The sequence below is a fragment of the Brachyistius frenatus genome, unplaced genomic scaffold (assembly GCF_029030835.1).
Source record: "Brachyistius frenatus isolate BFR_SWC_R1_liver_20210118 unplaced genomic scaffold, ASM2903083v1 Contig_137, whole genome shotgun sequence".
NCBI lineage: Eukaryota > Metazoa > Chordata > Actinopteri > Embiotocidae > Brachyistius > Brachyistius frenatus.
The window spans coordinates 1061367-1088762 of NW_027210736.1; the positions used below are offsets into that span (position 1 = coordinate 1061367).

Sequence of the window (27396 nt, forward strand, 5' to 3'; positions counted from 1 at the left end):
TCGACCTAAATACCCGTTTCCTCTGTAAATAATAACAGGAGTCCTTTTTCAGTCACAAGCATTATTTATTCGCTTTACATAACGCGTAAATGTTTAATAGCTACATGAAAATCATTCTGTACAATTTCTCTTTTACAAAATGTCAGGTCTGAAAGTCATAACTGCAGGTTTCGACCTGTGAAGGGAGAAGAGTTTACCAAAGAACCGTTCTCGCACAGTAAAGGTTGTTTTTTTTGTTTTTTTTTCTTATAACAGCGCAAGAACCGCTAATACTGTATGTCATCGTTATATTCAGAAACTCTCGGAGGAGTACAACACCGGAGTTAATCAGCCTGAGGAGGAACGTGACCAAAAAAAAGACGTGGTAATGCCTTTACGAAGTGGACCGTAGCGTCATATCACCGTCCTCACAGACAGGGTTCAGCTCAGCCGGGACGGAGCCGGACGGCGGGTGGTTTTCGAGCACACTTGGGTTCCTCTCCTGCGCGTTCGGGTGGGAAACTATCGGTCCTCAGTAGTACGAGCTCAGGTGGGAGTGAGCGGCCGGGTGTCTGGTCATGGCCGACCCGGGGTAGATGGGGCTGCTGGGGGAGTTCCAGTACGTCGACGGAGGGCTGAAAAAGTTCCCGGGGGAGACGGGCATGGGGGCCGGGTGGCTGCTCATGAAGTTCATTTTGGGCTGGTGGCTGTGGTAGGGCTGCACGTACGACATCTCAGTCTGATACTTAACAATCCCGCCGTCCGCGCCGTGGTTCTGGTGAGCCTGGGAGATGCCCTGGAAGTCAAACTTGTAGGCGTAGCGCTTGCCGTGCACCTTGGTCATGATGTTCTTGTCGTAGTAGTAGCGCAGCGCGCGGCTCAGCTTGTCGTAGTTCATGTTGGGCTTGCTCTTGCGCTCGCCCCAGCGCTTGGCCACCTCGTCCGGGTCGGTCATCTTGAACTCGCCGTTGGTGCCCTCCCAGGTGATGATGCTGGCGTTGTTGCTGTCGGACAGCAGCTCCAGCAGGAACTGCCACAGCTGGATCTGCCCTGAGCCTGGAAAGGAAGAGGAAGAGGAAGAGGAGTTCAGCAGTCGGGTAGTGACGCAGTGCGAGAAACATTTTGGAGGGCGTTCTCTCAGCTGTGTGTAAAACCATGGAGCGACCGAGGTCGTCTTTAAAGTTAGCTGTTGAACAGACATCAGCGTCTTCACTCTGGTTTCGTTGTCTGGCTGCATTTTGGCTCCCGACATTTTCTGGTTCTCATATCTAACAAGTCAGATTCTCTCTTTTTTTTGTCCATCAAATGTGACCTTTTCACTGTGGCAGACACCTACCCACAGGCCTGTGAGCGCTGGGGTCAGGCAGCTTGTACGGACTTTGTTTGCCTGTTCGGTTCTTGGATGAGCCGAGGCCTTGGCCTTCTGTGAGGAAACAGCAGGGCAAACAGTCATTTTGGATGATTACGAAGGCCAGATTTGCTCTCAGTGTAAGCATTGATGCACGTCCGCCGGCGCAGCAGCTGCTGCTCGACGTTTACTCCCGTTTCTTTTTTTGTTTTGTTGTTGTTGCCAAAGCAGACAGTGTAAAGGCCTCATTTGTGTCATGGTTTGTTCATGTTGTGGTGGATGAGATTCTCACCTGGGTTGGCCAGTCGACTGCTGATGGGCCCCAGCATCTGGTACGGGTCTGCAAAGAAGGAAAAGCATTGCATTGTTTTTTTACACTTTGTTTAAATCTAAGGCTCTTTCCATGGTTTTTTTTAACATCACAAGCATCATGTGACCAATCAGAGCTACCTAGCGAGCTGCCTCCTGGGTCAGAAGATTGGATCACCGGGGAGGGCGGCGCCGCCTTGTGATTGGTCGTTACACTGCGGGAGGGTTAAATCGGACCGACACTTGAAACCGCGACCTGCTCGTACGAAACTACTCCTTGAAACCCGCCGTCCGTCCAAACGCTTGTACTCTCGAGATGTTTCCTCGCACGCAAAAAAATCTCATGAACTCACAGCGTCGGTCTTCAACACGACTCTTCTACACTGTAACGCAAACTCTCCGTGAATGTACGAACTTTCAACGCATAACTTAACCGTTACTTCTGTATCCTAGCAACCAAAGCATCGCTAAGATCAAGAGGCACGTTGGGTGTCCACGGCTCTTTAGGCGAAGGTTACCGATAGTGGAAACGACCAATCACAGCAGAGTAGACGTTAATGGCACGTGTCCCGTGGGTTGATCCAATCTACCACCAACCTGACAGCTGGCAGCACACTTCTTTTTCTTTTTTTCAACGTCTTTCCCTCATTTCTTAGAAACTGTGATGTCATCCGTCTTCATATACACTCTCTAAACTCGTGTTTTGGATATTTCATACCTTGCACAATTCTCGGAGCGGGCTCTGAAACTCTGGCGCCGTGCTGGTGCTCCATGGAGGAACCTGGAAAAAACAAAAAAAACGTGTAAAACTGGTGTGAAATTGTTGGCTGCTCGGCTGGTGTTTGAATCCAGAGTAAATTCGTACCTTTGGGCGCCGCCGTCATGGCGTTTGCCGGCCAGCTGTTCCTGCGGCTGATCTCATCGAAACTGCTCTCTGCACACAAAGCAGAAAAAAAGGGGGGAAAAAAAAAAGCAGGGATGAGAGACTGACAAACAGGAGTCTTTGAAAGTGGACGGTGAGGCGGGTCAGCTGTTCGGAGGAAGGAAGTCGGTGAATGGAGACCGAGACGATAAGACATTGGAGGTCTGAAGATGACCCCAGTTTCTTGGGTGAGCTCTCTTTTGTTCAGGCCACCACTGTCGCCACCAGATTGTGAATTGTGTCCCCGGAGCAGGACCCCTGTACCCTCCCTCACCCCCATCACACACAACCCCACCCCACACCCCCGCTTCCTTCGTCGATGCAGCTGTTTCCTGTCTGAAACTAGCTGTTGAGTTTTGGAGGTTGATGTTGTGCCGACGAACCTTTTTAGACTTTTAGAAACTGCTTTAACGCCGAGAGTCGAGACATAATTTTAAAAAAATCCGTAAATCATTCATCAAGTGGTTCCTAACAGCTCTTTTGTGGCCCTGAACTCTGAGCTTTGATTCACGCCCAGAAACGCCCAGACGACGGGACTCGGAGGAAACGCGGAAGCAGAAGAGTTTTTTTGTGTCTTTTTGGAATCATGCTGAGTCAAGTATTTAAGGTCGTCGCAGAGAGACTTCTTTACCTCGATGGGCAGTGACATGTTATATTATTAGAGGTGAAACTGAATACTCTGAATATTTAAACATCAAATATTCAATTTACAAGTAAAAACTGAAATATGACCTACATCTATATATAGATAGATGAATAGACTGCATATAAAATTAGATGTAGATTCAGGGTTTGAAAAGTGAAGCCAGTGTAGAAGTGCCTTAAAGTACAATACCACTGAGGGCCACTAGGGGCTGGCTCCAAAAAACCTCTGGCTCCGGTATCCATTTAACAGCCTGTTAAAATCTAAATCTACATTTCAGACAGGAAGTCAGTCTCCTTGTCACTTTAAACTAATCATCACTCATCAGTGATGTCATCACCAGCAGTGACGTCATCAACCAGCAGTGACGTCATCATCCATCAGTGACGTCATCAACCAGCAGTGATGTCATCGTTGGTTTGTGAACGTTATGAATCCTCCACTTCAGATTCTGTCCGTCACCATCTTGTTAGCTCGGGGCGGTTCGGAGCAGGAAGTGACCATATTTGGACGAGCTGGGGGAGGAGCCAGCGGTGGATCTGACCGATCCGATTGGAAACCTGATGATACTACGTCCCGCCCACCGATAGCTGTAACCTGACTGCACCACAGGCCTCGTTTTTCAGACCCGGAAGCTCTAAACACTTTTATATTCAGTCTGTGATTTAAACCTGAAGTATTTCACTTCAGCTCTGAACATTCGCGGCCAAATAAGCAACTGTGGTTATTATTTATTAAGAATTTAGCCCTTAAAAACGCTGCTTATCTGCTTCATCAGGATGATCTGTGTCCACAGCTTTTAATTGATTGATTAACTTGATCGCTGTCGTGTTAAAAGACAATAAATCTTCTCGAGGACCGCGTCAGCTGTTTGAGACGACGTGTCTTCATGTGTGAACGTCTCACCTGCTTTCACCTGCAGCCTGGGTTGTTGCGGTGGTGTGGTGTTGGTGGGAGTGGTGGAGTACGAGAACGTCGGGCTACCTGGAGCAGAGGATGAAAGAAGAAAGAATGTCGAGGTCAGGAGGCGGTGACTCTGTTTGACCAAAACACAAAGCTTGAGGTGATTTTACAGAAGCTGCTGCAACTTCAGTCGCCAACAAAGTTATGTAACACAACGAGGATCCGAAATCACGATGACGCTCGAGTTTTACGCCCCAAAAAAAACAGGAAACCTGTGTTCAACAAAGAGGAAGAGGCCACAAATCTGCCGAACAGCACAACAGACTCGGATGACATCATGTTCCTCCGAATGAAAAAACATCATGAAAAGCTGTTTCTATTCATTTTGTCCACATCGGGTGGAATTAGAAGTAATCAATCGATTTAATGTGTTGTTAGAAAATTAACCTAAATTTTTTTTTTTAACAAAGTGAAAGTGTTTAAGTTGCCTTAATTATTGGATTTGTTTAAAAACAGCCTGGTGTGTGGTTTTATTTCTGCCTCTCGTGGAGCTCTTACTCTGCCGCAGGTAGCCGAGGTGCGATAGCAGGATGTCGGCGTTGTAGGCCGACGTGAGCCGCATCATGTCGTCTTTGGTCATCTTGCAGAGCGCCTTGCCGTCGAGCGCCTGGAACAGCATGACGTCCACCTCCTCCAGGACGTACTCCTTGATGGCCCAGTCCAGCCACTGCCTCACATGGTCCTGCGTCCACACCTCCGGATCTGATCGGAGAACACAAGCTCTTTGAATCACAACACACACTTCCACTTCGCAAACACGACTTTTAAATGCTCTTTTTTCATGGCCGCATTTTGCACCGACTCTCTTGATGCTGCTCTGTTTGTTTGTTTGTTTGTTTGTTTGTTATTCTTGCTTAAAGTCACACACACAAAAAAGCAGGAAATTGTAAAAGTTGCTTCAAGAGGAATTGTCATAAATGACTTTCATGTGTAAATACCTCTAGAAATGTACAACCCCGATTACAAAGACATTGGGATAGTGTGTAGAATGTAAATAAAAACAGAATTTGACATTTTGCAAATCATGTAAATGCATATTTAATTATTAATGGATCAAAGACAACATATCAAATGATGAAATTCTTATTGAAATTGGGTTTTATGAAAAATATCCGCTCAAATTTAATTTGATGGCAGCAACACGTCTAAAAAAAAAAAGTCTGGACAGGATGATGTTCACCACTGAGCTGCATCAACTCTTCTTTTAACAACACTCTGGAAACCTTTGGGAACTGAGGAGAACAGTTTCTGGAGTTTTGAAAGTGAAATGTGGTCCCATTCTGGCCTGATAGAGGATTTCAGCTGCTCAACAGTTCAGGGTCTCCTTTGTTGTATTGTTCATGTCCTGATGCTCCAGATGTTTTCAATGATTGACAGGTCTGGACTGCAGGAGGCCAGTTTATCAGCGGACTCTTCTACTAGAGAACCATGCTGTTGGAATACGTGCAGAATGTGGTTGGACGTTGTTCTGCTGAAATAAACAAGACCTTCCCTGAAAGAGACGTTGTCTGGATGGCAGCATATGTTGCTCCAAAACCTGAATATATCATTCAGCATTAATGCTTCCTTCCAGATGTTCAAGCTACCCATGCCATGTGCACTAATGCATCCCTGTACCATCACAGATGCTGGCTTTAGAACTGAGCTGATAACAAGCTGGATGGTCCCTCTCCTCTTTAACCTGGAGGATGCAGCGTCCATGATTTCCAAACAGAATCTCAGATTGTGATCCATCAGACCTCAGGACAGTTGTCCACTTCACCTCAGTCCATCTTCAATGATCTCGGTCCAGAGAAGGCGGCGGTGTTTCTGGATCATGTTTCTATCTGGTTTCTTCTTTGGAGAGTTTTAACATCATTTGTGGACGCAGCGATGAACTGTGTTCACAGACGATGGTTTTCACAAGTGTTCCTGAGCCCATGCAGTGATTTCCACTCCAGAATAGTGTGTTTTTAATGCACCATTAGTTTTTTTTTTTGTTTGTTTGTGGGACATGAAACTGCAGAGTAACACCAGAAATGTCTCGGTGATACCGATTGTTCAGCAGGTGGCGAGGAGGGAACAGCTGCTCTGAAAAAAAAAAAGTCTTCAGCATGAAAACTTTTTAATCATGAAAACTGGTAAATGTTGAGACCTGCATTGTATTTAAATGATAAATCTAGAAGCAGTTGTTCTTCTGTGTTTCTCTTATAAACTCCACCTGCCCCACCTCTCCCCACCCGCAGAAAACAGGAAGTCAGGACGTAAACAAATAATGACCGTGTTGCTCAGCTGAAAGCAGCCGCAGAGGTCTTCAGGGAAAATGTGTGATATTTGTTAGTTTGGGTGGTTTTGACAGACTCGTCAGTGTTCGTGTGTACCGGAGCGAAGCAGTCGGCCATGTTAGGTTGTCTGTTTTTTGGGGTTTTTTTACATTTCTTTCGTGCCAATTAAGAATTTAAAGCAAATTCTCTGTAAAAACTGATCAAATTTTATTTTCATTTTAACATTTTGATTTTATTTTTGTAGTGTTATACAACATTTTTTCCATGTATATCACGAGCATGAATTTTTTTTGTTTTACATTCAAACATTTCAAAGTAAAATAAATTTAAAAATAAATTTAAAATCTAAAAAATGCATAAAATTTAATAAATTTGAGTATAGTAGAAACGATCTCATTAATAAATTAAAAAATAAAGTAAAAATAATCAACAATAAATGAATACAAATTTAACTACATAATAAAATGTAAATGTAAAATGTTTTATGTATTTATTTTATTTTATATCTTGTTTTATTTTTATATAATAGGGGGAGGGGCATCTGGAAATTATAATGGGCCAATTTCACAATTTTTGGTCATTTTTTTAATGACAAAACAATCAGTGGAAGAAAAAAATGAAGCAGTCGTACGATGAGTCAGCGATGTGAAGAACAGGAAGAAGCTCTGCTGCAGCGGAGGAGCTTCAGGACGTTCATTCATTCTGCTCCAGTTAAGAACAAATATTTTAATCAGTTTGTTGTTTAAACATTTTTTTTTAAAAACCTGTGAACTAGTAAATAAAGCTCACAAACTGTTGGGCAATAAAATCAAGTGGCTGGATTTTGTCTGATCAGCACAAAGGGAAGTCATTAAATTCAACCTTTTTTTTAAACAATTTTTTTCTTTATCTTTATCTATTTATCTTCAACTCTGAATCCAACAGGTGCCGTTTTGTGTACTTTTAAATCTTATTTCGTATCGCTGTTCGTCGCTCTAATAACCAGACATCCATGAAACTCTGGCAGCTCTCGGTTCGGTGTCGGTCGGCAGGAAGCTCATTTCCAGCAGCGAACAATGACTGAACGCTGTGAACGGTCCGAAACGTTGGACGGCAGCGCTCACCGCACCCTCGGCTCCGGATTGTTCTCGGTCAGCACGTGTTGCTGTGATGCAACATCCGTGTATTATGAGGCGCCGGTGACTCACTTACGAAGCCCGTTGGGTTTTTACGTGATTAAAACCCGTCTGGGATGAAAAGCGGACGGGACGACTCGGGACAGCAGTGACACATCGGCGTCTTTAATCCGAGTCTCATATCGGGGATTTTCCTCGACTCATCTTGATGTATTTTGACACCTGAAAGGTTTTGTCTGAGCGGCGGTGACGCATCCTTCCTGTTGTTATGTTCAGATTAACACCCAGGATGTTTGTCTTTAAACCAAGAATCAACCATCAGTGATGTCATCGTTGGTTTGTGAACGTTATGAATCCTCCAGTTCAGATTCTATCCGTCACCATCTTTACTAGTTCGGAGCGGTTTGGAGCAGGAAGTGACCATATTTGGACGAGCTGGGGGAGGAGCCAGCGGTGGATCTGACCGATCTGATCGGAAACCTGACGATACTACGTCCCGCCCACCGATAGCTGTAACCTGACTGCACCACAGGCCTGTCAATCAAACAGACACGCCCCCAAAAACAGGTCTTCTTGAATCTTCTTTTCTAATGAATGAGGGATTATTTTCAGATGGACCTCCAGAAAACTAAGAAGAAGGAGTGACTTTAGCTAACAACACCGAGATAACTGATGGACACATTTTATTCACTTTGGATTTGATGAGAGAAGTTGAATGGGAGTCTATGGAGCTGGAGGCTTTTTGGAGACGACCTCTAGTGGCACTCGCTGGTATTGCAGCTGAAGACACTTCTGGATCAGAACCATTTTTCGGTTCTGAAAGTGCACTTTGAATCTTGACAAAGATCAGTCAAGTGATTTCAGCTGCTGGTGTTTCATTCTTTCTCAAGACTGAAACAAAGAGAGGAGCAGGGTGATTTAAAACTAAAATGTCCACGCCCGCTCGTCACACATCTCTTGCTGCTTGTTCTTGTCAATATCACAGTCCTGAGAGCTAAATTTACACCCAACACTTCACACTCGTTTTTTTTAAAATTTATTTTTGTATTTGTTGTCATGTTGAAGCAGGCAGACAGAGAGCTGATGGAGTTTGCTGAGAAGCAGCAGAGTTTTGCGGAAGAAGCTGTGTGCCGTGCCCGTCTCTGGTTCTGTAACTGGTATTGCACAAACCCAGAGTGTGCCAGCTGTTGTGAAACCGTTTTGAGACGGAGGCTTTTTGGAGCCGACCTCTAGTGGCACTCGCTGGTATTGCAGCTGAAGACACTTCTGGATCAGAACCATTTTTCAGACCCGGAAGCCACGCCCACTTTTACATCCAGTCTGTGGTGAGTGACGGAGGCCGAGTGACTTGGAGTCTCACTCACCTGCCGGCACGATGACCCTCTTCTCCTCGGCGGCTCCGCTGGGCGGGCTGACGGTCTGCGGGCTGACCCGGGGCTCCGGGTACGAGGTCTGGTACGGCATCGCGGCCGCGTCGCTGCTCATGTGTCGGGAGCGCTTGGTGGCGCTGCAGTCAACCGGGGACTCACGGCTGGAAGACAGAAGACACGTTTTCCTCTCAGCGTTTTTCACGGCTCGTGTCTTACAGAACATTTAATTTAATCATCCTGCATCAGGACACTTTTCATTCATCTGCCAGCTCAGATATTTCAGACTGTGTTTCCTCTCATATTGTTGGTGACAGCAGATGAGTTCAGAGGTCAATAAGGAACGACGCTGACGTTCGCTTCTGATTCGGTACTTCAAGGAAAAGTTAAGGGAAACTTTACTTCCGGCTTTGAGATGCTCATTGTCCGTTTTTCACTCCTCTTAATGTCATTAAAGCGTCTTAAGAAACTCCAGATGAAGCCTGAACTCTGTCTGAAACGTATTTCCTATTTCAGGAAACCTTAATTCTATTTGTAAAAATAAAACATGACCTTTAACTGCTTTTTTTTTTTACCCTCTGGACCACATTAGACCTGGTCGGGTCCAAAACGACAGAACTCACACAGGTCAAACCTGCATTAAATTATCACAGACATGCTAAAGGTTCTTTAAAACACCGTTTCTGATTAGTGAACCACTGGTTTCATCTTTCTTGTATAATTTATGTGTATAATATATTTATTTTAATGTAAAAACCTGCTTTAAACAGTAATTTGTAACGCTGTCATTCAGATGAATGTAGTGAAGTAAAAACGTTATATATATATATATTTATTTATTTTATTATTTCCCTCTGACATGTGAACGTATCAAGTTGCAGAAAATTTACCCTAAAATTGATCTGCTTTCCTCTGCTGTCAAAAGTCCTTCAGTCAGTTAAACAACAAAATCTGTGGTGATGAACAACAACGGACGCGAAGTAAACACGTATTATTAGTGTCTGGAAAAACCCGGCGAGTTGACGTGAACTGTGACACAGTCTGATAATCCGGGAACCCGAGTCCCCCCGGCCCCCCCGGCCTTCCCCTGACTCACCTGGTCCCGTTGACGTGTTCGGCCCTCTTCCCCGGGTTTTGTGCCGCCCACTCCGGCTCGGCGGGCTCCGGGCTCTGCTTGGACACCTGGCCGAAGCCGCCGGAGGCCGACGTCATCTCGGCCTTCATGTGCACGGCCGGGGCCGCGGTGTAGGCCGGCTCGAATAAGGGCTGATCCTCGCTCACCACGGACAGCGCTTCCTGTCCAACAGAGAGCCACAGCGGGTTCAGAGGAACTCAGCTTTATTCCAGACGGACACGAGCAGGACGCAAAACAACAACAGACTTTTATCAAAACATCATTTCTCGTTGGACGCCACAGACAAACAGATTTCATTTCTATAAAGTAAATAAATATCCTAAACAGATTTATTCCTTGAGAAAACATTTTTTTTAAAAAGGCTCACAAATTTATCTTAAAAAGGTTTAAAATGACTTTTTCTTTTTTCCTAAATGCTCCTGAAATGGCAGGAAACGACGCCTTTGTTGTGCTATTTTCAGCTGCGGATGAATACGCGTCACAGCAGCACCGCGGTGTTTGTGAGTGAAGTGAAGAAAAAGAACATTCATTCAACAAAGCAAACAAAGTGGCATGAATTACTCCATTTTTTTCCCTTTTTTTTTGTGGAACTTTATTCGTCAACAAAAACAGTTTGCAGCGATGGATGCAAAAGAAACTGGAAGATGCCAAACTTTTTCAGATCAAGCAACAAACTAAATTTCCCTAATAAATTATATGTAAAAAAAAACTGCAGGTACCAGCAGCTTTTATCAGAAAATAAAAATCCCCTGGTTTTACCACCTAGTAACCTCAGAAACATTCGGCTGCTGTTTCAAAAAATCAAAAGAATACATTTATTAATTCAGAGCTCTCAAAAATCAGCATCTTGGTTTTCTGGAGCAGGAAGTGACCATATTTGGACGAGCTGGGGGAGGAGCCAGCGGTGGATCTGACCGATCTGATCGGAAACCTGACGATACTACGTCCCGCCCACCGATAGCTGTAACCTGACTGCACCACAGGCCTGTCAATCAAACAGACACGCCCCCAAAAACAGGTCTTCTTGAATCTTCTTTTCTAATGAATGAGGGATTATTTTCAGATGGACCTCCAGAAAACTAAGAAGAAGGAGTGACTTTAGCTAACAACACCGAGAGAACTGATGGACACATTTTATTCACTTTGGATTTGATGAGAGAAGTTGAATGGGAGTCTATGGAGCCGGAGGCTTTTTGGAGACGACCTCTAGTGGCACTCGCTGGTATTGCAGCTGAAGACACTTCTGGATCGGAACCATTTTACAGACCTGAAGCTACGAAGTCTTTTATAAACAGTCTGTGATCCCGTTCCGTTTGTTTTGTTTTACTTTGATTTAAATCCATTTAGTAGCGAGTTGATGAATTCAACATGTAGAGTTTTTTTTTTTTAAATCCAAAGTATAATCGTGATCGGTTTAAAACAAGTGAAGCCGGAGGAGGTCGTAGTTTCAGGTTGTGTCTAATCTCCAGCATCATCAGTCACTTTTAACCACAGTCTCATTTAGTCGTTGGGGGGTTTGTTTTATAGGTGGAGTCTAATTGAGATTTAAGTCGCTCTTCCTGTGTTCAGCGCCTACAAACGATGCCTTCAGAACAGCACTTTCATCCCACGCAACTCAGGAGGGTGAAAAACACCCGAATGCCCACCGCTGCAAGTCGAGTGCGACGCGACCGCGGCGGTCCGAGTGCGTGTTTGTTTAGAGGAGTCGGAGCATTGTCCTCGGGGCGCTCGTACGTCAGCGCCGCGCCTTTTCAGTGGCCTGCAGGAAACCGGGCCGCCATGTGCACAGGAACCTTTTGGCACAGGCCGAGGGAGAGGAAATGGTGGAGGAGCAGGGAGGGTTGGGGGGGGGTAAAATGTGGGTCATTATAAAACTGGAAAACAACCGTGTGTTCAGGAGGGGGGGTAGCTGGACAGAAAGAAGAGTACAACCTTGATTGAAGTGCTGCCTTCATTGTTTGTCCTTTTTTTTTTTAGCTCAATTGTTGCCTGAGTGTCCTGAAGAACTTCTTAATGGAGGCATTTCCTCCCGCCGCAGACCGACGGATGAAGACGTCGGCAGAAGCAAAAGGTTTAAATTTAAAAAGCTGCATTTTGGTGCAGAAGTGTCTTAAAGCTGCAATACCACCGAGGGCCACTAGAGGTCGGCTCCAAACAGCCTCCATAGACTCACATTCAACTTCTCATCAAATTCAACGTAATGCAGGAAATACAAAGATCAACATCGAAGTTCTGAAAACAAACTCTACGTGACTAAAATTATTAAAATATTAACTTAACATCAAACAAAAACATTAACCTCCGTGACCTCCGACCTTTCCGTCAACGTCAGCAAACAACGTCACAACTCGTGACCTCGAGGCCGATGGAACATTTCGAGTTCCCGACGTGGTGAACACCACAAGAGGGCGCCGTTCATACGGACTCTCCTCCACAGATTTCTGGTGCGTCGTGCTTCGTAACCTGTTGCAGTTTTTCAGACTTCACGGAGCCGAATAACCGTTTCACAGTTTGTTTCGGTTTGTTTCACAGTTTGTTTCACAGTTTGTTTCACAGTTTGTTTCACAGTCAAATTAAATGTAAATGTTGTAAAATGAGAGTTTTTAAATGAAGTCATATGTTTGGACAGCGTTGCTCCGTCGGCCCTCCTCCTCGTGCAGAAGTGAAACATTCGGCTGAAAGCGGGATTAAACGCTCTGATTCTTATCAGAACGTTTAAACATGATCGGTTTTATCTTTTTGTTTAGTGTTTTTTTTTTACACTCAAACTGATAAGACGGGGACTTTCAGTTGGCTGTTTTTTGCGTTTGGCGTGGAGCTCGGCACCAACGCTGCCTCCCGCTCTTTCTTTATCTTCTGCTCGCGATACAAATATACGAGTGCGGCCCGACCGCCGAGGCCACAACTGACTTCCTGTTCAGTGAGTTTCAGCCCGTTGCTGCAGTGACACAAAACAGCCTTTAAAAAAAAAAATAATACAAAAAAATAAAAAACCACGACGCCGCGTCGATGTCCTTCGATTTACAATCGCTGTGACGGTAAACACTTTTTTGTTGTTGTTGGAGCCCGGAAGCTCTTCGGCTCTGCGGGTTGCATCATGCAGTTGTTGCCCAACGTGACATTTTAGATGAGCGGCGGAACTTCGTGTTCTCGCTTTTAAAAGCTCCACGAGTCACAACAGACGCTGCCGCAGCAGCTGAGTGGCATCGAGCTGCCAATCACACCTGCCAGAAGATTCTCAAGTTTTAACGCCACGATCCTTCAGATGATTTTTGCTGTTTGAGTTTATATCCCATAATTAGTTTGGCTTCTCGCAGAACGACGCGCAAAACGTGATTTCGCCAGGCTTTGGGCTGTGGAGGCGTCGGGTTCGGGAGATGCCCACGTTTCTCTCCTGTTGTTTTGTTGTTCCTTAAACCCCCCAACCACGTGTTTCAGCTAAATGTTTCATTTTCCTGTAAGTGGCTCAAAATAGGTTTCATTTTCATCCACGACAGGAAAACGTGTAACTTTTACGCCTAGACAGCGCAAAGCGTGACTATTTCACGTTTACTGTCGTTTAAAAATGTGACTTAAATGATTAAATCATCAGAATTGTTGGCGACTCATCAATCTGTCGATTGATTGTCTACGATCTTGTTTTAATCTGTTTGTCAGGGAGACTTTTTAACATTATAGCTGACAGATTAGTTTGTAAATTAGAGGTGTTTTAAAGGTGCAGTTTGATTGAACGTGAATGAAGGACGAGCAGGTTTGAATCCAGGAAGTTGGTTTTTTTCGTGTGTCAACAAACTGTCGCCTGTTTTTCACTGACAGGAGCAACATTAGCTTTCGTTAGCCGACCTTTAGTCCACTTTCAGCTCTGATTGGGTCTCAACCAACAACCTGAGAAGATCTGTGACGATCTGCTGATATTTTACTGCGAGTTTATCAGATGTATTTTTAATATATAAATATTGACGATTGCAGCTTTAAACGCAGAATTAATGCGAACTTTGAATTAAATTGAGAGCTTTTTTTTAGACCTCGTCATAAATATTATCTTTGTAATTCATTCATAGTTAAGATGATAAAATAAAGATGAGCTTTACATCGTCAGACTTACATCAATGAACTTTTCAGCGTTCTCTTTGTTACGATTAATCTGACGAATATTTTCTCAATTAAACTAAAAAACTGTTGAAAACCACCAAACACTGAAATGTAAGACGAGGATTTATTTTGCTTGAAAAATAAAATATCAAAGTAATTTCAGATTAATTCGTTATTGTCTGTACATGTTTCCTGCTACTCAAAATCTGAATTTTATTTTAAGATTTTATTTTAAGATATTTTCAATAACAATAACAGGCAAAATAAAATAACAGGTCAGAAAGAAAATATATAACTCTTCTGATCTCGGATCAGTTTATAATCATTTAATCATTTTAAAGCAGCAGATTGTCATTTTTTTTAATCTGTGAAGAAGAGGCTGATTTATATTTTAAAATGTTCAGAGGGCTGATGTAGATTATTATTATTATTATTATTATTATTATTTAGTGACTGATGTTAACAGCTCAGGTTTTATGATTATAACGTGAATTTTGGTGAGAAACCAGGTTGATTCGACGGTTTGTGGGCTTCTTTGTGTTTTTAAGGTTTTTCAGCTTTCAGTTGGCTCCTGTTTCTGTTAGACTGCGTTTCAATAAACATGTGAAGATGAACGTGAGGAGGATCTTAAATGAAACCCACTCAGCGGTGGGTCAGAGATCGAGTTGTGCAAGGCGCAGCCCTTTGTGCTCACCACGTCTGAAACGAGCAGCAGAAAGGAGAAGTAAAAGTGGATTTTTGCAGCTGCTGCGCAAACAGCGGTGCGGTTTGCACAGCTTCGAGGCCGCAGAGGCAGAGCCGGGCCTCCTGTCCCTCCGCAGCCAGAACCGAGTTCAACCCGAGAACCTGGTCCACTCCGGTTCTGCCTGCCCAGCTTTTGTAACCTGTTTTTTTTTTTTTTTTTTTTTTTTTTTCTGGTCCAGGCAGCGGAAATGTGTGCGGAAAGTCTGAGGTTTGAGACAGGAAGCCTGCAGAGTTCAGATAACGACACCTGACAAGTGCTCCCGTTTGCTGCTATAAATTATTCTTAAAATAACCTCGAACACAATCTACAGCGACAGAGAGCAGGAGAATAATCATCTGGACAAAAATCATTCACAAACAATAAGTTAGAAAGTAACATGAAATAAAAAACAACTTTGATAAATACTGTAATAACTGATTTAAAGTTTAGGCCTAATCTTTTTCAGCACTGGTCATTTAATTAGCTTTTCACTGTTTTTTGTTTAGTTTTTTTATGTCATAATAAAAGAAAATTACGTAACTCCGTTTAACGTCAAAAAACGCCCCGTAAAAATGTTAGAAATTCAATAAATGAGTGAATCATTGTTGAGCCTCTTTTTTTTTTTTCCAAATACTAGTTTTCAAAAAGATTCAGTAAGGCGTGAATATTCTGGTTGAAATATGAAGCAATTCGTTGTAAGAGTCATATTTTAACAAATTAGAAAATGTCTGTTTTGACGCTGCGTCGGTTTCTGCTGAGTTCACGGATAAAAGTGCAAAATTACTTTATTGCAGAAATAAAGATAAAAGCCTTCAGGCCCCGTGTTCCGTACGAATTCGTTAAGAGCAAAAAAAATCGATTTAAATTCGTGCATAATCAGATCAAATATCTGCCTTTTCCTCTCATTGCGCAACAATCAGTTTTCGACGTTAATATCGTGAAAATATAGTTTTCGACGTTGAAGCGCGAGGACAGAGGCCTCGACACGGTTCACGGCGCCGGTGGTCGTCAGCAGGAGACAAACAGGTGTAGCTGTGATGGCAGAAATGTGAAATACCCGTCATCTGATGGAAATGGATCCCCGGGCTCCGGTTTGATCCGTGGTGCCTTCAGGGACACCTGCCGTGTGGCGGCCCAGTAACGTCCTGCGTTCCCTCATTATTACCCTCCGGTAAAGAAAGTAAAAGTGTGTTCCTAAATGTTCCGTAACTTCGGGCTTCTGTCTGGTTCTGCTGCTGCTGCAGCTCCGCGAGCTGCGCCGGTTTAAAAGCAGCAAATCTAAAATAAAAACCCGCGCGTTTGTGGAAATCCTCTTTTTTTTTTGACGCGCGGAAGCGGCCACCAATTAGTGTTTTTATGTGAGTGTAAAGATGTAGCGGTTAGTTGTGTTATTATAGAGCCGACATACAACCACGAACGGGAAGGAAGAGGAAATTTTGTAGAAGGAAAGAGTGGGGAGCTCGCATCACCGCCTCGCCTCTCTCACTCCGCAGACGCAGCGCTGCCGGTGTGGGTGGCCGCCGCCGCCGCCGCCGCCGCCGCCTCCACCGGAGCGCACCGGAGCGCACCGAGCGAACCTACCTTTATCGTACAGTCCATCGCAGCCGCCGCGCGCTCTCTGGCATTTAGTCGTTTTGTGGATGTTCCCGCTAATTTCGCCTCTAACCTCACTTCAATTCCTGCACGGCTGCATTGGCTCTATGGCGCAAACCATTGCAGCTACAATTTTTTTCACTCGCAGACCATAACCGGATGGCAGGTTTTTTTCTCTCTCTCTCTCTCTCTCTCTCTCACCCTGTAAATTGGGAAGTGAAGTCACTCTGACACCAAGCAGCTTCTCATGAAACCAGCAGCTCGGGAGGAAAAACAAAAAGCAGCGTCCTCACATTCACAAGGGAACTTTCAGTCTGCAGCTTGACCTCACAAATGGTCGGAACCAGTTTGGACCCAAACGGAGCTGCTGTCCAAGTGACACATTACAAAAATAGCCATTAAATTAGAAACATCAATAATGAGAATAATGAGAATAAACTGTATTTGTAAGAGCACCTTAGAAATGCAGCTGGAAGTTCTTCACAGCAGGAAAATGACTCGCACATACAGAGGAACATTCAAACATACAGAACACAAATAGAGTTGAAATATAAAATAAAGCATCAGACTGTTTACATGTACTTAAAGCAGAGGGGCCGCTGATGCATCATGGGAAATGTAGTTCAAACGGGGAAAAGACGAAGAGGACTCGAGTTTCCTGCTTCTCACCAAACAAGCGCAGTAAAGTTCCAAACTCACAACACAACCACACGTCAGTTATTATCTCATACATGAAACGAAGCTCAACGCGCTGCAGACAAAACATTCAAACAAAGACTAAGTTAGCAATTAAAAAACATCATAAACCTTTTATAAAAGTAGAAAGAATTAGTATCAACTTAGAAGCAATAATGTTTTAAAAAGATAAAATGACTAAATCAAAAATAAGTTTTCAGCTGTTTCTTGAAATTATTAACAGAAGTTGCTCTTCTAACAAAAACAGAAGACCATGTTGGGAATTCAACCGTTTCCACAAAACGTTGGGACGCTGTGTCAAATGTTAATCAAATCTGAATTGGATGATTTGCAAATCACTTGAACCCATATTACATTTAAACTATAAACCAAAGACAACATTTAAAATGTCAAACGTGAAATTTTATTGTTTAATGAAAAATATCTGCTCATTTTGATTTTGACGGCAGCAACACGTTTAATAAAAGTTGTGACAGGATCAACAAAAGATGGAAAAGTTGTGTAATGTTAAAAAAAAAATCACCTGGTGGAACATCTGACAACTAACCAGGTTACCATGGCAACAGATCAGTAACATGATTGGGTATAAAAGATGAATTCAGAGAGGCAGAATCTCTCAGCAGTGAAGATGGGGAGAGGTTCACCACTCTGAAAGACTGTGTTGGAAAATAGTTCAACAATCTAAGAATAATGTTCCTCAACGTAAAACTACAAAGAATTAGTGGATTTCATCGTCTACAGTTCATAATATCATTAAAAGATTCAGAGAATCTGGAGAAATCTCTGAACACAAGGGACAAGGCTGGAAACCAATATTGGATGGTGGTGATCTTCGGGCCCTCAGGCAGCACTGCATTAAAAACACACTATTCTGGAGTGGAAATCACTGCATGGGCTCAGGAACACTTGTGAAAACCATCGTCTGTGAACACAGTTCATCGCTGCGTCCACAAATGATGTTCAAACTCTCCAAAGAAGAAACCAGATAGAAACATGATCCAGGTTAAAGAGGAGAGGGACCATCCAGCTTGTTATCAGCTCAGTTCTAAAGCCAGCACCCTGAACTGTTGAGCAGCTGAAATCAGGAAATAACATGCCAGAAAAAAACAATATTATCATCCACGTCTTCAAAACCTATTTAAGTTTTTTTTTTTCTTTGAACAATTAAACTTCACTTTCAGTTTAAAATATGGAGAAAAAAAAAAACATTTTTAAAGACATTTATAACATCTTGAACATTTCCAGCCATTTTTAATCTCCAACCATCTTCAGTGTGATCTGGACTCTAACACCAGGCAGTTAGTTCTAGTTCTGGTTCTGGTTCTGGTTGGAGTTGTTCCTCGTGGACCTTAAACACTTGTTGCTGTTTGTTCATTTAGAATCTGCTTTTCCACGTTTTTGGACCATTTCACACCGAGATGGTGAAAACTGACCGGAAATTGGATTATTTTAATTGATTTGTTTTGATGAAAACGCACCAAAGTCTTTTAAGAAACTTCTAGAAACCTGCTGCTGTGAGGCCGAACCTCCGAGTCTGTTTGGATGTAAACATATTTCTGCTGATTTAATGGATTTAAAATAAAAACTAAAGATGTATAAGGTGACCTGCTCGTAACCTGAAAACTCTTCTTGTATTGATTTCTGGGCAGATCGACCGTCACGGTTTACTTTAACTACGTATCCCTCCGCGGTGGATTCCTGAGTGCAGTTTACTGCACACGACGTTAATCACTCAGTGTGTGTGTGTGTGTGTGTGTGTGTGTGTGTGTGTGTGTGTGTGTGTGTGTGTGTGTGTGTGTGTGTGTGTGTGTGTGTGTGTGTGTGTGTGTGTGTGTGTGAAACTTTATCCCGGATTGTGTCCTCGTCTCGAGGCGGGGCTCCCAATCACGACTCCCGGCTCCGCGCACGACTTCACCCGGCTGCACTTCTCCAGATGTGTGTGTGTGTGTGTGTGTGTGTGTGTGTGTGTGTGTGTGTGTGTGTGTGTGTGTGTGTGTGTGTGTGTGTGTGTGTGTGTGTGTGTGTGTGTGTGTGTGTGTGTGTGTGTGAGAGAGCGAGCTGTTTGTTTATCCAGGGCTCCAGCCTCTCGCTTATCTCCTGCAGCCACTCACGCCGTGATTTCAGACTTTCTTCGGCGGCTCCTTGTGTGTGTGTGTGTGTGTGTGTGTGTGTGTGTGTGTGTGTGTGTGTGTGTGTGTGTGTGTGTGTGTGTGTGTGTGTGTGTGTGTGTGTGTTTTCTCTCTCGGTCCATTGTTTTGATTGTTTTGTCGAATGGTTTCTAAAGATACAGAGATTTTTGTTCTTCTTCTTCCTCCCACCTCATTAACGGCTGTGATTTCAAAAGGCTTGACTTCATGTCCAGACTGTCCGGAGAGAAAAAGCTCTCTGGAAGAGTTTAATCATCAATTCTGCTGCTCCGAGTATTGATCGCGTTGGTAACAGCTCCGGAAACAGAACAACGACACTGTGATATTTGTGTTTATATTATTTATTATACATTATTTATTTTCATCTATGAATTTTTTTTCTTAAAGCTGCAACTAAAATGATTTCCATCATCATTTCATCACTTATTTTTTTCTCCATAAATCATTTCCGCCGGTATTAAAGGTTCAACCGGTTCCAGGACTTCTATCTGCAGTTGCAACCAGGTATCACTGCAAAGCGTGAAATAGACACGCCATCTCCACTACAGTAACAACGTGAGATAGCCACACTGTGGCAGGTGACCACGTTTTTCTTGTGGTGTTTCTGTTGTTGTTGTTGTTGTTGTTGTTCCCTAAAGTTTCATTTTCGTGTCCAAATAGGTTTCATTTTAGTCCACTACATGAAAACGTGTAACTTTCACGCCCTGACAGTGACAAAGCGTGACTATTTCACGTTTAAGGTTATTTAAAAAAAAAAAAAAAAAAAAAAGTGACTTAAATGATTAATCATCAGAATTGTTGGTGACTCATCAATCTATCGATGAACCGTCTGCAATCTTGTTTTATTCTGTTTGTCAGGGAGACTTTTTAATGTCATATTTGACAGATTAGTTCGTAAATTCGAAGTATTTTTAAGGAGCAGTTTGATCGTGATGTTATTAATCGGTTTGTTGGTCCTAGAAGAGATTTTAAGCAGCGAATCAACATGACTTTTTATGCCCGATGACCAATATTTATTTGAACATTGAGCACCTTTAACAGGAAGTTTATTGTATTACTTTTTTGTATTTAGTAATTTCCCTTTAAGCGATCAATAAAGTCATCGATCTATTTTCTGTTCCACTTCCTGCCGATGATGGAGATTACAAGATATGGAAATATTTTTGTACCTTTCTGAGAAACTAAATTGACCTTCTTCTTTTTCTTCTTATTGTTATTTTTCTTATTAATATTATAGAAATAGACAAAGGTGTGCTTGTTTTACTCGCCAGTACACCTGTGATGATATATATATATATATGTAATAATAATAATAATAATACCTAGAGATGATAATAAACCCCTTTAGTGTGTGTTTGTGTATTTTTATCTTCACACAATAAACTTGCAGACATCAAGTTCCCCAAACCAGTGTTTACAAAATGTTTTTATTTCCTTTCATTTAAATTGGATCCGATGTGTTTTATTATTATTATTTTAACGTTAGTTTGTCGGCAAACAGCTGCCACATTTTTTTAACATTTTTATTTAATCCCTTTGATTTATATAATTAATAAATAACTACAGTTTCTGAGTATGTAGTTAATTTGATGTCACGTTCAAAAGCTGTGCACAAAGGTACGTTTGTTTTCCACACCAGCGTACGAGTAGCCATTTTTCACCATTTTCTTATTACAAATGACACAGACGTTTCCTCCTCTCTTTAATTTCCTTCATTACATTTAATTTAATTTAATTATTTTTAAAATCTCTGTTGAACAAAGTGCTGCCATATTTTTATTAAATTTTTTCACCCCGTCCTTATATCCTCATTACTTACAGAAACATTTGTTCCCTCTTCTTGTTTTCTTCCCTACAATGTAATGATCTGCATTTCATTATTTTAAAGTAATCAAGTTTAATATCACGTGATGCAATATTTTTATTCTTTTCATCACTTTTTTTTTTAGTTTTGACAGATAAATTTCCTCCTTAGATGACATTAGAAACACGAAGGTACGTTTGTTTTCTACACCAGACACACTTTTCTACACGTTCTTTATTCAGACGTGATAATAAACCCGTGTGTGTGTGTGTGTGTGTGTGTGTGTGTGTGTGTGTGTGTGTGTGTGTGTGTGTGTGTGTGTGTGTGTGTGTGTGTGTGTGTGTGTGTGTGTGTGTGTGTGTGTGTGTGTGTGTGTGTGTGTGTGTGTGTGTGTGTGTGTGTGTGTGTGTGTGTGTGTGTGTGCGTGTGTGTGTGTGTGTCTCTTTTATGAATGAGTGTTTGGTTTAGTCACGACGCACCGCGGGCCACGCCTCCCCCCTCCCCCTCCCCCGCCCACCTCCCCGCGCCCGCTTATAACGGGTCCCGGGCCGCGCAGACACCGACACTCTGCCGTAGGTGTGAGGACATGTACTGGGACACCGCGATCAAACCGGGAGACTCGAAATCAAAGGTGGGCGTCCGACTTTTATTGATTAATAAGAAAGAAAAGAAAATGACGTGTTTGATTCATAATACAGTTTTAAATTCTCCTGGAAGATTTTAAATAAGATGTTACAGGACCCAAAAGTCGCAGCGTTTCATCTCGGATTTATCTTGAATGTGTGTCTCTGTTTTCTGATCTTAATATTAATAATAATAATAGAGATATTAGAGACCATCTGTGACATTCGTGCTGATGGAAGTGCTTCTGATCCGGATTCAGATGGAGGTCTGCCAGACTGGATTCTACTCGGAGGACTTCAGGACGCAGGAAGTACCGGCCGGGTTCGACTTTGCATCTTACGGTGAGTTCGGTATCCGTGGTGCCGCTCCGGTACGGGGGGGGGGGGGGGGGGGGGGGCTTTTAGACAGGCTTTTTATTTCTGTGTGTGTGCACGGTCTGTTTCCTGTGGACCTGAGCAGCTGAAGGACAGAAAGAAAAATATTTACACACACACACACACACACACACACACACACACACACACACACACACACACACACACACACACACACACACACACACACACACACACACACACACACACACTCATCACATCTGTCAGGGCACCTCTGGATGAGACCTTGACATCGGTAGGGTGGTGGGGTGGGATTGGGGGTGGGGGGTCGGGTTGAAGACCTCCCCGTCTTCCCTAATCCTTTCCTCCAGACTTCCTCCTCTAACAGATTTAGAGTCCCCCCCCCCTTCCTCCTCCTCCTCCTCCTCTTCCTCCTCATCCCTCCATCACTTCTCTGTCACACTCCCTCCACTGGTGTTTCCTCCTCACTCTTCCTCCCCCCCCACCCTCCATTGTTTCCTGTCTTCATGACTGTGTTGTTTTTTTTGTTTTGTGCCGAGCTCAGCTTTCATGCCCCCCCCCCCCCCCCCCCCCCCCAGTCCCGGAGAGCTGTCATGGTCTGTAGCGCGATGTTTGAAGTAAAAAAGGAAAAGGATGTGATTTGGGACGAGTACACTTCTTTTTTATAGCTTCTTCTTCTTTCTTTAGTGGGCGGAGCCTTAGGATGTTTACATCATCATCATCTTTAGCTGTAACCTGACTGCACCACAGGCCTGTCAATCAAACAGACACGCCCCCCAAAACAGGTCTTCTTGAATCTTCTTTTCTAATGAATGAGGGATTATTTTCAGATGGACCTCCAGAAAACTAAGAAGAAGGAGTGACTTTAGCTAACAACACCGAGATAACTGATGGACACATTTTATTCACTTTGGATTTGATGAGAGAAGTTGAATGGGAGTCTATGGAGCCGGAGGCTTTTTGGAGCCGACCTCTAGTGGCACTCGCTGGTATTGCAGCTGAAGGCCTCATTTTTCAGACCTGTAAGCTACGAACACTTTTTTATATCTAGTTTCACCAGTCCTCACCGTCTGACCGGACGCTGAGGACCGCCTCCGTCCTGCCTACACCTTCATCACTGACTCCACCCGTCTGTGTCGTGTTTAACCTGCAGACTGTGAAGACCTGTCTTTTCTGTTAGACAGTAAAGCGTCCGTCCAGCAGCAGTACGCAGCAGACAGCAGCTACCCGAAGGCCTCCCACCCCTACGACACCAAAGGTAGCACCTTCTCAGATGATGATGACGATGATGATGATGTCGCTGCTGTTTACAAAAAAATACAAAAATTGATCTGATGTTTGTGTCCTCAGTGAGCAGCAGCGACGGTTCCCTCTTCAACCTGGACTCATACCAGGAGTTCAACTGGTGGGCTTCATATCCGCACGGTGAGTCTGACATCACTCAGACCATCCTGGAATATCCTGGAGATAAAACTGTAATATTCTCCCTGCAGTATTTTTTTCTATCCGCTGTTATCGAACTTGTTTGCTGAGCTTTTTTTTTTTTTTTTAAATCTCCTTCCTTCACCAACATGCCGGGTTTTTTTTGTTTGAAGAAGCAGCTTTGGCTCAAAAACAACAACTTGGAAAAAAAGAAAGAAAAAGAAAGCCAAAATATAAAGTTTGTCAAATTTATGTATTTAATAGAACACATATTAAAATACAAAATAAAAATAAATGAAAACAAATATAAATGTAAACAAAAAAAAGTGTAGAAAAAAAATCATTTTAAATCAATAATTTAAAAACAAATAGAAATAATCTCACATTACATAAAATCAAAATAATCTAGATTAAATTAATACAAAATTTAACAAAATAATAAAATATAAATGTGCAAATTTATATGTATTTTCAAACATTTTTTATTTCAGATTTTATTTTTGTATATTATGGGGGGAGGGGAAAGTGAAGACGTTTAACATTTATATTTAAGAAGAAATATTAAAATCAGCTTGTTGTTTTTTGTTTTGTCCTGAAAACCTGTGAACTCGTAAATAAAACGCACAAACTGCCGGGAATAAAAATCACGTTTTGATTTTTCTTTACAAACGTGGTGAATAAACGGTTTCTGACGTCCACATACAGATACTATATGTTCTGTATAAATATATATTTGTTAACGGTGACCTCAGCGGTGACATCAGGGCCGACGCAGGTCACATGACTTGCGCATGTAAAACCCAGCAGCTGTTAGAAACACTGCAGATTGTTTTCCTGCTGTAAACACTCGGAGCTGCATGTCTTGTATGAAAGGTGCTCCACAAATAAAGATTATTCTTACTATTATTACTATTATTATTATTATTATTATTATTATTATTATTATTTCAGGCCCATCTGAGCCTCAGTGGGATCCCGGATGATAACAGCTGTTTTGTCTGTGTGCTGTGCAGATGTGCTGACCGTGGACCAGACGGGGTACCAGGAGTCTCCTCACACCTACCAGAACCTGGTGGCCCAGAACGGACCGTTCAGCCCGTCCGTGGAGGGCAGCCGCAGCAGCTTCCTCCCGGGGGAAGGATCCACCGCGTTACACGGCGAGACGCTCGAAGCCCTGAAGCCCGACGGCGTCGCCGAGCGTTGGCGCGACGCTTCCGTCTCCGAGACGGAACCGAGCTACTTCGACTCGGACGCCGCGCAGCGACCGACGTCCTCCTTCTGGCCCGAGTACCCGTCTCCGGGCTTCCCCGCCCCCACGAACGCCGTCCCTCGGTCCTCGGAGCAGTGCTGCCCCCGTGTGGCCAAACGGAAAAACGCAGCCCACCAGAGGCCGGACAGGGAGGGCCACGTGGCGGGAATGTCTGCTTATCCAGGTCAGTCAACGCGTTCACAACTCCGATCTCAGGTCAGATACAAACCGAGTTCATCCGCGTGTCCGTACCTCCTCCAGGTTCTGGTCCCATCCAGCTGTGGCAGTTCCTGCTGGAGCTTCTCCTGGACGGCGCCTGCCGGACGTTCATCACCTGGACGGGAGACGGATGGGAGTTCAAGATGTCCGACCCCTCGGAGGTAAGAAGGACCCGGATCGAGCAGAGAAACGTCGCGGTTTGGGGTCAAACTTTTTTGGGAGGAAACAGAAAATGTGAGCGGGCATGTTGTTGTGTTGGAGAAGCCTGTTGCCATGGCGCCACAGCTCAGGTGGTCCACAGTTCAGGTGGTCCACAGTTCAGGTGGTCCACAGTTCAGGTGGTCCACAGTTCAGGTGGTCCACAGTTCACAGATCAGGTGGTCCACAGTTCACAGTTCAGGTGGTCCACAGTTCACAGCTCAGGTGGTCCACAGTTCAGGTGGTCCACAGTTCACAGTTCAGGTGGTCCACAGTTCAGGTGGTCCACAGTTCACAGTTCAGGTGGTCCACAGTTCACAGTTCAGGTGGTCCACAGTTCAGGTGGTCCACAGTTCAGGTGGTCCACAGTTCAGGTGGTCCACAGTTCACAGATCAGGTGGTTCACAGCCAATGTTTTTAACCTCAGAGCCTCAGAAGGTCCCAGAAGAACTCATGCTAACAAAGCTAACAAAGCTAACAAACAGCTAATTCTGCTAAAACTCAGGTTCACAAAACAGATAACAACGCTAACATGGTGAAAACCCAGATATTCACGTAAACGCGTGGAAGACGTCGTCGTGAAGGTCGCCGTGAAGGTCGTTGTGAAGGTCGTCGTGAAGGTCGTTGTGAAGATCCTCGTGAAGGTCGTTGTGAAGGTCGTCGTGAAGGTCGCCGTGAAGGTCGTTGTGAAGGTCATCGTGAAGATCCTCGTGAAGGTCGTCGTGAAGATCCTCGTGAAGGTCGTTGTGAAGGTCGTCGTGAAGATCCTCGTGAAGGTCGTCGTGAAGATCCTCGTGAAGATCGTCGTGAAGGTCGTCGTGAAGATCCTCGTGAAGGTCGTTGTGAAGGTCGTCGTGAAGATCCTCGTGAAGGTCGTTGTGAAGATCCTCGTGAAGGTCGTCGTGAAGGTCGTCGTGAAGATCCTCGTGAAGGTCGTTGTGAAGGTCGTCGTGAAGATCCTCGTGAAGGTCGTCGTGAAGGTCGTCGTGAAGATCCTCGTGAACGTCGTCGTGAAGGTCGTCGTGAAGATCCTCGTGAAGGTCGTCGTGAAGATCCTCGTGAACGTCGTCGTGAAGGTCGTCGCTCCGCTGCGTCACCGTGTTTCTTTTCTTTCCCGAGATTTTTCCGATCGACCCTCAAACGTGACCTTCAGTCGTGTACGTGGGATTCTCACATTGTTTGGTGTTGTTTCCTCCGACTTCCTCTCAGGTGGCGAAGCGCTGGGGTCAGTGCAAGAACAAACCCAAGATGAACTACGAGAAGCTGAGCCGCGGCCTGCGCTACTACTACCACAAGAACATCATCCACAAGACGGCGGGCAAGCGCTACGTCTACCGCTTCGTCTGCGACGTGCAAGGCATGCTGGGAAAGACGGCGCAGGAGGTCCTGAGCAGCCTGAACGTCGCGGCCGCCAACGCCGAGTCGTGGCGGTGCCCGGCGGCGTCCGAGCACAGCAGCGAGACGTGGGCGTCGCAGTGAGGGGGCGGGGTTTAACGGAAAGGGGAGGGGCTTGGATTAATCATGCAGTCTCTAAAGAGCCTGTGTTACTTTTTTCTTAAATAATAGTTGACGCTAAATAAAACAAACTGAAAGCTCGTTCGTCTCAGGGCTGGAGTGTTGTGGAGTGATGTTGTTCTTTTTTTAAGGAAAGCATTTGTAAATAGTGTTTATATATATATGAACCCCCCATGTGGAGTTTTGTGCATTTATATGATTTTCTTTAATTTTTTTTTATACAAAACTCCCGTCTACCTCTGTTGCTACCCAGAATAAGAAAGCGAAGGTCTTCAGTGACGTGTGGTGGCGATTGTGTTGTGTAAATAATTAACTGTACATAAATGGTGTTTAAGTACTTCATATAAAAATGTCTTCTGGTTTTTATTTTTTAAATCTTTTAGACATATTGTTGATGGAGTATATTTAAAGTTATACATGAAATTTTTTTGTATTTATTTTTACATTTGAGAATTTGAGCAAGCATGTTTGAAGGATCTGTGTTTATAATAATAGATCTATCACTGCTTTTATTTCTGCCGACTAATTCATCAATTATTGTAAAGTATGCTGAGTGTTGGAAAAGGCTGTAGAATAGTGAGCTGACGCCCCCTGGTGGCTAATATGAAAGTGACCGTGTGGAGCTGCAGCGTCAGTCGAGATTAAAGAGTGGACTTTCTAATAACTGCCATTTTAAAGGGACAATAAGTAATTTCCTTTTTGTGTTTGCAGT

At 43.7% G+C, this 27396-nt stretch overlaps 2 protein-coding genes across 4 annotated transcripts; one reads left to right on the top strand and one right to left on the bottom strand.

Annotated features, from left to right (window-relative positions):
• Positions 1-51: 51 nt before the first annotated feature.
• fli1rs (Fli-1 proto-oncogene, ETS transcription factor-related sequence) lies at positions 52-16612 on the bottom strand. 3 transcript variants are annotated; one of them, XM_069715068.1, is made up of 10 exons: positions 16443-16612; positions 10007-10206; positions 8908-9074; positions 4663-4866; positions 4108-4185; positions 2502-2570; positions 2355-2417; positions 1620-1667; positions 1316-1402; positions 52-1035 (listed from the first exon to the last, which is right to left on the bottom strand). In XM_069715068.1, the coding sequence occupies exons 1-10, from the start codon at positions 16458-16460 to the stop codon at positions 512-514; spliced, it is 1458 nt and encodes a 485-aa protein (XP_069571169.1). In that variant the 5' UTR covers positions 16461-16612; the 3' UTR covers positions 52-511. The 3 variants fall into 3 exon arrangements, with proteins under 3 accessions (XP_069571169.1, XP_069571171.1, XP_069571170.1); XM_069715070.1 differs by lacking the exon at positions 16443-16612 and adding an exon at positions 15919-16159; XM_069715069.1 differs by lacking the exon at positions 1316-1402.
• Positions 16613-21672: 5060 nt separating this feature from the next.
• On the top strand, positions 21673-26648 carry etsrp (ETS1-related protein). Its single transcript, XM_069715077.1, has 7 exons — positions 21673-21732; positions 21985-22066; positions 23235-23339; positions 23432-23506; positions 24517-24936; positions 25014-25132; positions 26379-26648. The coding sequence occupies exons 1-7, from the start codon at positions 21688-21690 to the stop codon at positions 26646-26648; spliced, it is 1116 nt and encodes a 371-aa protein (XP_069571178.1). The 5' UTR covers positions 21673-21687.
• The last annotated feature ends 748 nt before the right edge of the window (positions 26649-27396 follow it).